General features: G+C 37.7%; 1 protein-coding gene across 1 annotated transcript; it reads left to right on the forward strand.

The window, feature by feature from the left end:
* The first annotated feature begins 2,502 nt into the window (after positions 1-2,502).
* Positions 2,503-12,348, forward strand: LOC145767143 (cholinesterase-like). The gene is made up of 10 exons (XM_082578907.1): positions 2,503-2,637; positions 3,501-3,721; positions 4,257-4,473; positions 4,881-5,093; positions 6,899-7,157; positions 7,563-7,687; positions 8,127-8,306; positions 10,478-10,699; positions 11,512-11,693; positions 12,047-12,348. The coding sequence occupies exons 1-10, from the start codon at positions 2,534-2,536 to the stop codon at positions 12,175-12,177; spliced, it is 1,854 nt and encodes a 617-aa protein (XP_082435033.1). The 5' UTR covers positions 2,503-2,533; the 3' UTR covers positions 12,178-12,348.

Raw genomic sequence — 12,348 nt, forward strand, 5'->3', positions numbered from 1 at the left:
TAACGGTAACACTGCTCGTGAAACACAATAACCGTAAAACGCACACTAGTGTTTACATGACACTTACAAACTTAAAATAAGCAGCCCTATGCTCACAGACAATTTCGAAATTCGAAAACAGACGTTTTAATCAACCACTGGGACAGTGTGGCTGGACATCGCATTGAAATAACTTTAAGCGACCCCCGCCTAGAACTACAATCTGAATGGTCGGTCGGTGGAATCGTATGCAAAGCGAAAATATGCTTTCCGGAAAGTATTTTTTACCTTCATGCTCATTGACTCTTCAAGAAAAGTATTTTGGATTATACTTGTACTCTGCTACCTTTCGCGGGCCGCAGCGATACAGCGTGGCGGGCCGCATGCTGCCCACAGGCCGCCATTTGGTGACCCCTGCTCTACTGGAAGTAAGCCACTCCGTGACCTAGTAAAAGCATTAGAACAGCACTATGTTAAATGCTGTTTAAAATTCAAGGGATAAAAATCCAAACCTTTTGTCGTTCACAGCAGCGATTTAGAAAGGGAAGCGTGTAATTCGAAGTTGATTCAAGTCGACCAGTCCCTTGTTGATTTGCGCTTTTCGTTGCTTTTGCATTGAACATACGCTGAAGATAATAATAGCTTTGGTCGCTGATCAGTCAATCATATTGTAAGAAAAGCGTTATGCATTCTAAGTGTACAGTGAGCAACTTCATATACAAAGGTCAAGCCAAGTCAGTACAACAGAGATCTTTGATAGCTGCCGGCTTTGTGGCTTTGGATAACCTTCGCCAAATTGCAGATTCAAGATTCGATAAAACCTTTCTAGCACTTTAGCAGCATTTTGATGACTTAGCGCGGGATGTTGCAGTCTGGTAGAATTTTTAATTTTTCCGACAGTGACAGAAAAGGGATGTGTTGCAACTTGCAATATAGTGCTGCCGATGTTGATTTGACTGTTGGTTTTTTTGCAATGGAAAGTAACTTTACTGTGTTGCAGTTATTGTCTGCCATAACTTGTAACAAGTTTCGTTATTTGGATAGTTGTTTAGAAGCGTCCTACAATATACAGATGAAACAGGATATATGAGCTGTCAATGGTTACACCAGTGAAAGTTTTCCAAGTTTTTTCAGAATTTTTGTAATAATAGCTATTGCTCAGAAATGTGAGTTTGCATGAGACAGTAGCCTACTTTTTGGGTTCCCTTTTGGATACGGAGTTTTAGAGATAGCGTTTTGAACACATTCAGGTGCAAAGATCTACAGCACGAATTAATGCCACCAGCGTACAAAGTAGTAGGCCTATCTATCTCAATGCACTGTATGTTTTAAAGGGCTTAATAGACAATGAAGTCAAACAGAATGTTTGCTTAGTTAGCGAACAAGCATTTCTGACATGTCGATTAAATAATTCATCACTGTGTCTGTGACTATGACAAGAATGATACGACAAAGTTGTCTCGTTGCTGAGATTTGCAGATGGCTACTTTCCAGCAGTGGCGTAGCCAAGGGGGGGGGTTTTGGGGGTTACAACCCCCCCCTTTGGCACGCGTGTGACGTCACGATATTGAGAATGATGCTTTCAGTCTAAAAAAAAATTGCCTAGTTTTAAACAAAATTGCATTAAAAGAGCGAGTTTTGCCAATACCAAACATCTCAGCCAGGAATTAGAAACAAGAAAACATAGAGACTTAGCTTTATTTCCGAAAAATGCCGAAGAAAACATGATCTTATCCTTTTGCTATGCCACCGGACAGCACCATTTTACAGGAATATTCAGACCCACATTTTTGTTGAAAATGCTCTCAGAATGCACCAAATTCAAAGTAATTTTTCAAAATTTTCTGGGGGAGGCCCCCCAGACCCCCCGCCGCTGGGTGGTCAAAACCCCCCCCTTTCAAAATTCCTGGCTACGCTACTGCTTTCCAGTAATGAGTTTCATTGGGTTAATTAATCGAAAGCAATTCTATTGAAAATAAAAGTTATTTTAGTCGTTTAATTTGCGTTATAAAGTAGTTAAAAACGATTAAAAATACAGTAACTGTGTTTGATCTACTAGGACATGATTGACTGACAATCTAGTCAAGCTAAGTTTCGCTACATAATCGGCGGGACTCTCTTGAATGAGTTGCAAAGACATAGGCTTATCCTGTAACTACTATTTTTTGATTGGCATAGGTTATAACAGTACACCTGTTGTAGCCAGCACAACATTTCAAACGGGAAGAGAATAAAATTATTTTTACTCGTTTGAGTGAGCCTGGCAACAAGCCACCGAAGGCGGAGAACCAACAAAATGGTCTGAAGGGCCTTCCCCAAATTTTTTAAAAGGAAATACCTTAAAATTATGCGTTCTGAGAGTACTTTCAGCCTAAATCAATAGCAAAACTTTGTCAAATAATGCTGTAACAGTAGGTGAAGTCATTATTTAAAACATTTCGCTGGGGCAATTGCCTCCTTTGCCTCCCCTAATTACGCCCCTGACTGCTTGTTTCCAAAATATTTCTTGTTGCAGAACTTAAGTAGAGCTTTGTCTTATGTCAGTTGCATAACGATGGAGCGTAGATACCGTTTAACAACGTCTATATTACGTGTTTGCTTTCTATCACTTTTCATATATGTTTCAATAGCACAAAGCGACCCCATTACAGACACAAGGTCAGTGAACAGAGTGCAATAAGTAGTTTCAACTTTGAAAGTAACAGATGCCTTGTTAGCATAGCTCCTCTTAAGTTAAGTATGGCTCAACCATCATTAGATGATGCAACTTATACCGGATTTTTCTTCTTAAATCTATTGCAACCACCGGTATGAATGAGGTACATCATTTATCACAATATTTGGTGATAGTTTTCCCCGATATTCCAGTTGATTTAGCCCCCGACTGTGTTGCCTACGAAAAATAAATGACAAAACAAGTAAGCGTTGGTTCGACTCGTGGGATGTCCATTCAAGTAATCATTTTAAGAATAGCTCTTCATTCAGAGGCATCTGGTGGATCAGATAATTCGCAGACAACAACATTTCAACAAAAAGTGGAAACTTCTCTCTATCCATCTTGGACCGAGCCTGCGTCAGTTGCTAAAAGCATTTAAAAATGTAAAAAGTTGTCAGAACTAACCTCCCCAATAAACTTTCTAAATACGAGAATAACGATTCCCACAATCAAAATCTGTGAATCAAGAGCCATACCAGCATAGCGTTCACAGGGTAGTCCATGTACTTTTGGACCGGGGCCCGAGATGATTTTAAGGACCAAATTATCCTCTCAACGGCTCTGCATACCAGAATGCTTGGAATCAGCTTACAGGTGGGAAACGGGGCACAAAATTGTCATCGCATTTCATTATTTCAGAAGAAAAAACGTTTCTACCAAACTTCAATTATTTAGAATTGCTTACCTTACAAAGCTATTAGTTTCACGTTATTACTCAAAGTTTGGTTTTTACGGCCACAATTTGAAGCCTCTTTATCGTGCTGAAGAAAAAGGTTATTTTTAAGCGGACTATTTACTCTTCCAGATACGGAGCAGTTCGAGGAAAATACCTTTCCGTAAAAGTTGAACATCGCCATGTTGCTGTGTCCGCTTTTTTGGGAATTCCTTTTGCACGCCCCCCTGTTGATGATCTCAGATTCTCAGCTCCACAACCTCCAATATCCTGGAGACCAAATGTAAAAGAAACTCAAAACTTTGGGCCTTCTTGTTTCCACTCAGACGACAACACTTTTCCAGGCTTTAGAGGTGACTAGAAATGCGATTTTTTTTGTAGACGGCAGGCACACCTGGTGAGGAAATTCTTTGTGAAGTACGAGATACAAAAATGTTGATTTTTTTTTGTTAATTTTAATCACATCATTTGGTTGTGAAAATACAACCAGGTGCTTTTCACATGTGCTGAATGCTGATGCGATGTCTTGATGAGGGACGGTGCAGTGCTCTCGACTGTTATAAAACCAACATTGGGAAAGTCAAATTTCTGACATTGATTTTTCCAAAGCCTTGCTTTCCGTTTTGCGTTCAAAAGTTCGAGTGGTCGAGTAACAATGTTTCTTTTTTTTTCGGTTTTAGAAAAACCAGAGAATTATTAGGCCTACACTTAATTTGCATCATGAAAATGCCCACCCAATGTATCAGCATTGCAAAGTATTTTTTTTAATAAAAACAAGTAGAAGGAATATTTTTGGTCGATGTATTTGCATTATCAGACATTTGATGATAGCAGTAGTGCAAGCTTTGTAGTTAAACTCCGATTATCAGTCAACTTTTTTCGGCGTAGGCTCCGAAATGTGGAATGCCCCGAACTTGAAGAGTGAAGATTGCCTTTACTTGAACGTGTGGTCGCCGAGCTTACGCGAAGGGAACAACGAACCCCTCGCTGTGATGGCATGGATTTTTGGGGGTTCATTTTATAGTGGGACTCCTGCTCTTGAAGTATATGACGGAAGATATTTGTCAGCTTCTGGAAACGTAGTTGTAGTTTCAATAAATTACAGGTTTGCAAAAATATTTTGATATCCGTTTAATAATACGTTTAGACTGTAGAGTGTAGATAACATTGACATGTGCTATTATAGTGTAGATGTTGATACAGTAGTATAGTTAATGTGAAGTTCTGTAGCTACATGTCCATGATTACGACGACAGTCAGTTACATTACATGACAGTCAGTATACGACGGAGTTTGGAGAGCATGTGTGTTTCAATGAGTTTATGTTACATGTAGGTTGTAGGGCCTTTGCTAGTCGTAACATTCATTTCTATCAATATAATAACTTATATCGTACTTTTACATGTGGCTATGACAAAGTGTTAGTTGCTTTTGTTATTTTGTTAACTTCACAAGTTGTACGTGTCAGCACCGACTAGTAAAGATCCAAATGAAAAATAAGGTTATTTTCAGGCTTGGGCCGTTGGGATTCATGCCACCTTTAGCTGGAGAAACGCCTGACAATGCAGGGTTGCTGGATCAAAATCTCGCTTTAAAATGGATCCGTGATAATATTGCCGGGTTTGGAGGAGACGCCAACCGTGTCACTCTATTTGGAGAGAGCGCAGGTGCTACATCCATCGGATTGCATGGAGTATCGCCATTAAGCAGGGGACTTTTTCACAGGTGGGTGTTTTTATCAATGGTTCCAAACCTGGAGTTAAGGACATCTTTAAAATCCCTGAATGCACAAATTTTCGAAAAAAAAAACATTTAAGCACGAAACTTTACATGTGTACAAATTTTGAAAATTGTCACTCAAGGTTGTTTGTATACATTTAGTGTTCTACAGGCTCGGTAAATTCATTAAAAGGTTCCTTGGATGCAAAAAGATGGAAAATCATTGCATTCTCGTGCATTTTCACACCAAATGTTGCAATTTTAATCAATTACTTTTCAGCAGGTTTAATAAAAGGTAAAAGCGTGAAGTAAGCCGTAGAGAAAATCTTTCTATAGACTTTGATGTATATACATTCGAATAACCAGCAAATCAATAGTGTATTGATTTTTATCTTCTTATGAGCTCGTGGTGAAGTCTCGTACAGCCTCAAGTTCAAATCTAAAGTAATGAACTGTGTTAAATTTTACGTGAATATGTCGGGTAGAAAATTTTACGATCGACTAACAGTCTAACGCTTTGCATTCTCTCTTTACATTTCAGTACTTTTGAATTAAATTGGATTAGTTTTTTATTAACTTCATTTCAGTTTGTGACATGTCACTTTGAACTAATTGAATTTTTTTATGCAATTAAAAGGTCAGTTTTGCACATGCTAATGATAATAATATCCAGGTATAAAAAATAACAAAGGACTGACTCACATTAATGATACATACAGAAACGACAGGCTATTTTCTGAAAAGACCTCACATTCCTAAGACTAGATTTAATGTAGCCTATGCATGTTTAAAGCTCTATTTTTACTGCTCTTGACATTTTGATTGAGCTCTTAATTGAGATCTGGACACATCTAAAACTTGACTTGTCAAACTATTGAAAAATCGTGTCTCTCCTCGGAGCAGATAATATTCTTGTTCCTATGAAACAACGGGTTCATGGACTTATTACTGCTCTTTAAAACTTTAGATAGCGTACATCATTCATGACGGTAACTTCCATAATATGAACAAAGCAGATCTTGATTTGAACAAACGTTAAAGCCATCTATGTGATATCTGCTAACTGCTAGCAATGCAATAAACCAAAATACATGTGAAACGAGTTGGAGCTATTTGAGGCGAGGATTAGGTACCTCCGATTGAAATTATTGGCCTGAAGAAACTTGGCGGATTGTCTGTACAGCATAGGGCTACTCAACTGGCGGACCGTCTGGTTGTTGATGATGAACCTTGAGCTCTTGGAAGAATAACCTCATGGCCACGTTTCAGGGCTTCTTCAAACGGATTCCTACTGGGAGGAAGCAATTTTTATTGTGATTATCCTAGTTGCTGGAGGGCTTCGACTCCCAGACTCCCCAATAGTCACTCCCAGATAGCTTAACTTTCGTGGTTGCGTATGAAATAACTTATTTACCGGACCGCTAAAAATATTCAACTTGTTAAACTGGACCTTTGTTAAGACTAGTTGAGTAACCTTACAGCGTAAAATTGATCAAGAACAAAAATCCAGATAGGTAACGCAACTGTGTCGTAGTTAGAGATTATGCTCAGCTTACAATGTTCTCGCTGTGCACTCACAACATTGAAGAAAACTTGTTCTTTTTCCTTTTCTTGCTAGTATATGCAGTCAGTGTTTTACGTATTCTCTTGTAAATAAAGGTGTGTTGGGGGTAAAAAAATACCTTTAATGCCTTATCCTTTTTATTAAGCTTAGGTGGTTTTATAAAAGTAGCCTACGCCGTATTGTAGTTGACATGCATCAATAGTTCATATTGCAATAAAGCAAACGAAAATTTAAATTCGTGCTTTAGAGTGATACTTCAAAGTGGGACACAAATGGCTCCTTGGGCAACCATAAGTTTGGACGTGTCCATAAGTCGAGCCCGACAGCTTGCGGCTAGTGCCATGTGTGAAGATGCGGAGAATATGAGCGAGAATCACTTACTTCGTTGTTTGCGTTCAAAGACTCCTCAAGAGATATTTGATAATTCTTGGATCACAACCGAAATATTTGACTTTCCATTTGTTCCAGTTCATGGCTCCACTTTTCTTCCCAAACATCCTCAGGAGGTAATTAGACTTCATTATTATCAAACCCGTATCGTTCTGAATAGGAGTTTTTTTGTTTGTTTTTTCAATGTAGCTTCAGATAGGCGTAACTTGAAACAAATAATTTTTTAATTTTTTTTTCGAGAAAAATTTTTTTTTCATGAAATGTGAGTGATTTTCGTTCTGTCAGTTTAAACTGACGCTTGAAAGGATATAGGTTAAATATACAGTAAAACGATTTTATGCTTTTCTATTTGTGATTTCAATAATTCATTTTATAGGAGATTGCTGTGCACCGTACACCATATCAACTCGGTTTACTGACAATTTTTGTTTTGTGATGTTTTCCTAAACGACTGAATAAAAACGGCACTTTTGAAAGAACAACAAACATTCATTTCTTTCTGCGCCTTGTGCGCATGACAGATGACTAGAATGGGAAAACAAGCTAAAGTTGATGTTTTGGCCGGCTTCAATTCAAACGAAGGATCTTATTTCACGCTGTATGCTATTCCCGGGTTCAACAAAGACACAGACAGTCTCCTCACAGAGTGAGTCAGTTTGAACAGCAGCTATAGTTGAGCTTTTTTATTTTACATATTTACACTAACGGCGGTGGGATGGCGGTGGGGTGGCGCAACGGATAAGACGTTGACTTTCCAATTCTGTAATCCTGGTTCGACTCCCGGCTACAGCTGGTTGTTGAAAACACCACTCACATCTACCTAGAGTGCAATAAATTGGGTTGGCATAATTGCTGCAGGAAAGGCGGCCGAGAGAAAGGAACTGGCCAGTGGCCACCCTGTTCTCCTTAGTGCCGAAGGGTTGGTACAATGGGAACTTAATCTTCTCATACCCAACACTTGAATCAAGTATGGGACTACCTTTACGTTTTTTACACTAACAACTTGCAAATCTTTGTTACATCATGTTCGGTGTTGATGTGCAGAATCTTGTACAAACTCTTGAAATCAAATTGTCCTTTTTCAGAGAACAATACTTGGTTGGGGTTGGTTTGAGCGGGCTACGAACGAACGAATTTGGCCGAGATGCTGCAGCTTTCATGTACAAAGACTGGAAATTTCCTGAAAATCCAGCACAGTACCGAGATGCACTGGATAGCATTGTTGGTCATTTTCACGTTGTCTGCCCTGTTACTGCCACTGTAAAGTAAGTAGATGATAGGATCATTTGCATGTTTTTGGAATGCAAACACAGTGATATAAGGTGGGCTACTTCAATACCATTGTTTCCTTGAAGAATAGAGGTTTTTCATTATTGCTACTGTAGCAGATGTAGCAATTATATCCTTGCAAAGTAGTTTTACCTACTTACTATTTTAAAATTTTGTTTAAACTAAAAAAATTAAAAAAAAGCATACTAGGCCTATCACGATATCTTACGACGTAATTTTTCAGTCATGTGTGTTTCTAACGGTTGATCTCCTCCTAACAATGTCAAAAAAGACCTTAAAAGCAACATTTTGGCTATACAGAGAGTGGAAGGTAATTAATCTGATCTCCGAAATGACGCAGCGGCTAGTTTGTCCAGCAAAGAATTAATCGTTTTAATTAATCGAACACCAATCGGCTATTGTGTAGTCGAGCAGCATAGAGTTAACGCAGTCGAACAACTGATAGTAGGATGGGTACATAACCTAGAATTACTCTGGTTAATGGTTATGGAGAATGTGTTTTCATGTTGATGCATTGATTGAGCTTTTAAAATGACTAAAACACACATGATATTACTCAGGTTATGTGTTTCAAGATTTTGTAGTACAGACAACAACACCTGTTTATTTTTTCTCACGATATCACGAGACAATGCATTGGTACATTAGCCTACATAATGAAATGAGAGAGGAAGGAAGCGAAAGACCTTACGAGGTCACCAAGTCAGCTTCCACTCGTCAGTATTTTGCAAAAAAGTTAACAATTGAAGTCATAGCCTACAACTGTCAAACACAAGAGAAAATAAAAAACGTTGAATAAGATTACAGTCGTAGTGTGGTGGTTAGTACATACAAACTAACTATTAAAAAATTGTACGTGAACAATTATCGTAACAGACATAACAAGAACATAACACACAAAATTAAACAAAGCACAAATCAGATCCCGGAAACCCACCGCACTGCAAGATCAATTTCACCGAAAACTACACAATAGAGTTAGGCTACATTTAACATGAGTATAACAACCAACCAGATATGTTTGATATTTCTTTTTGAATAAAAAGGGGCACAAACATTTTATTTTTGAAGGAACCTTACCCCATACAAGGGGTCCCAAGTACTGTAGCATTTTTTGCCCGGAGTTATTGTTAATTCTAGATAAGTACAATATTATGATGATGGATATTATTTAAATCATTAAAACAAGCACTAAAGCAATCAGGTAAAAGTTCACTTTTATATTTGTCCATAAAATTAGCATATTCAAGTTCAATTAATTCATAGAGCTTGGAAACATTAAATTTAACATATAATAAATTCACTGGGGTATGTCTGGGGTAAAATAAACAGGCAAGAGCTTTATTTTGAATGATTTGTATGAGATGTAAAAGAGGTGTGTCAAGCTTTGCAACTAGGTAATGTTGTACACTTGTACAGTATGAAAGCCTAGTTCTTATTGAAAAGATGTTGAGCTTGCGTCTTGCTTCAGAGGATCTTAGGTTAAATGCATAAACTTGAGTTTTATTAAAATTGGCATGAAACGGGTTGTTTTGTGTGGTATCCTAAGTGGTGAGCCCTTCTCAAAGCAGTTATTATATTAAATGCTGCATAGCTTTATTGAAGTTGACTGCGCACTGTATGTAGAGTAGACATATTGGCCACGTCTTTGCGTCCCAAGAGATTAACTTCATTTGATAACCTTACGCCATACAAAAAAACTACTTCAAACAAGATCGATTATGGCCCTTTCCGTTTAACTTCAATTGCGTGGAAGGTCTACATTGATGAATCGATTTTTTTAACCCAACGCTAATTCACATTCAGGAGAAGGTAGTGTTTTAAGGAGATTAGTTTGTCGTCAAGTTTGTAATTATGTGGAATGGATCAATCCTCATGCTAAAACTGGTATAAAGCATAACGAGTACACGTAGCACTTACGAAAATGATTTTGTTTATTTTACCGCTGTTTTGGAATAAATGTTTTAGAAACTACAATTTTGTGGAAAAATGCAGGAAGTAAGCAAAAACAGGTCCGCAAGTCACATTTTTGATGCAAATGTTGTCGTATTAACGCAAATAAAAATAAAATAAAATGCTCAGACGTTTTCTCTCTTGCTCTCTATCAATCTTTTGTGTGTCATTAACTAAATCTTTATATTTTCAGATTACATTCGTTTCATTTTCCGACGACAAATGTGTATTTGTATCATTTATCGTATCGATTGTCAAACAACCCCTGGCCCTCATGGATGGGCGTCATGCATGGATACGAAATTGAGCTCGTGTTTGGTCTACCAATGTTCAATGTCAACAATACTTACAGTGATGAGGATAGACGAAAAAGCCGAAAGATTGTGCGAATGTGGACCAATTTTGCACAGTTTGGGTAACTATGATCTACGTACCACATGTTTGACAACGTGTAGCGAAAATTGACAGCGATAGACACGTGTTTCACCCATGAAGCTGGGCTCATCAGTATCGCACCACAGTGTACTGTATATCCTTAGCGACAGCTAGTTTAGTTGTTTTCTTTCCACAACACTAAGAATTCAATTGACTGACAAAAGCAGCGATTGAAAACTATGTGGCTTAAACTAGTGGTGCGATACTGATAAGCGCAGCTTTATGGGCGAAACACGTGTCTACCGCTGTCAATTCTTGCTACACTCGACTGCCGAGAAACACTTGTTATTGGAAAAGTCTTGGTGGCTATTGTGGACGCTACATCGGTATGGGTAGCGAAACACAATGCTCGCTATTCTATTGTGAGTATAGTCAAGTAGTGCGGTAAGAAGACCGCTCCTTCTCAAGACTTAATACTTTTATTACAACTAAGAAACTCTTTTGACATTGATTCAAAGCGTATTTGACAACATTTTCAAGAACCAGATTAAAAGAAACATTTCTTAATGTTGCTTAAACTTACAAGAATTTTTGAAACAAATTTACGAAATGGATATGGCTAAACTAGTTACAGTAAGCTTACTGAAAATGCGGCCTTTTGCGCTGTGAACTCGAGTTTAAATGATGGCTACTAAAGAAGAATATTTAACGAAAGTTGTGTTTTACTTTCTGAATTATTTCAGTTTAGCTTTTGCGCAAATTGATCAGATTGATCTATTCACAAATTCATTTCTTGTGGCAATCTCAAATTAAAACAATTTTAGTACCCAGTAATATGCAATTTTATTTCAGCAACCCAAATGGACTTCAAGAAAATCAAGCAAACTTCCATATGTGGCCTAAATATAATCAGACTCATCAGCTGTATCTTGAAATTAGTACCCACCAGAATAACCGGATACGTAGCCCTACTCCAGAAGCCACTTTCTGCGCATTTTGGGAAAAATACATACCTTCCCTGGAACTTTTATCAGGTGAAAAAAAAAAACGTTATAGTCTACGACAGTTTTGAGTATCATAGCATTAAATGATGATTTTTCATGCAATGTTCACCTTTTCTTATGTCGCTAAATCGATAGGAAAGTAACAACATCAAATATCATGGCCATTTTTAATCATGTCGAAGTGTGCCGTGCAATATGTGTCATAAGAAACAAACATAAGGTGTCATTTTGCAATCTTTTTCTTTTAAAACTGATTCTGTTTCATTGACGGTCACGTGGTAGTTTTAACTTCACAAATTTGTCTGCCAACATAGAGCCTACAGCTTTAACGGTTTGATATTGATTTTAGTACAAGTTCACAACAGGCTACCACTTACATTTAGGTGGAATAAATACCCTTCAGGCAAAATGGATGGTTGGCTACCACCGGTGGACAAGGAGTATGGACTCATGGGAAAGTGCTTTCGAAGCTAAAATGAACAACGAAGAAGAAAATGACAATGACTTGTATTAGTTGATCTACAATATAAAAGGTTGTTTTAAATCTTGGGTTTTTTGTCAGTTTGTGCATTTTTTACCACATTTCTCTTACGAAGATTTTATTCTTTCATGTTTACATTGTTTCCAAAGTTTTTGTTTTTGTTGTATAGACGTTTTTTGAAGATAAAAATGCAAACTTAAGTGA

Source organism: Aplidium turbinatum, chromosome 3 (assembly GCF_918807975.1).
Source record: "Aplidium turbinatum chromosome 3, kaAplTurb1.1, whole genome shotgun sequence".
In the NCBI taxonomy this organism is placed as follows: Eukaryota; Metazoa; Chordata; class Ascidiacea; order Aplousobranchia; family Polyclinidae; genus Aplidium; species Aplidium turbinatum.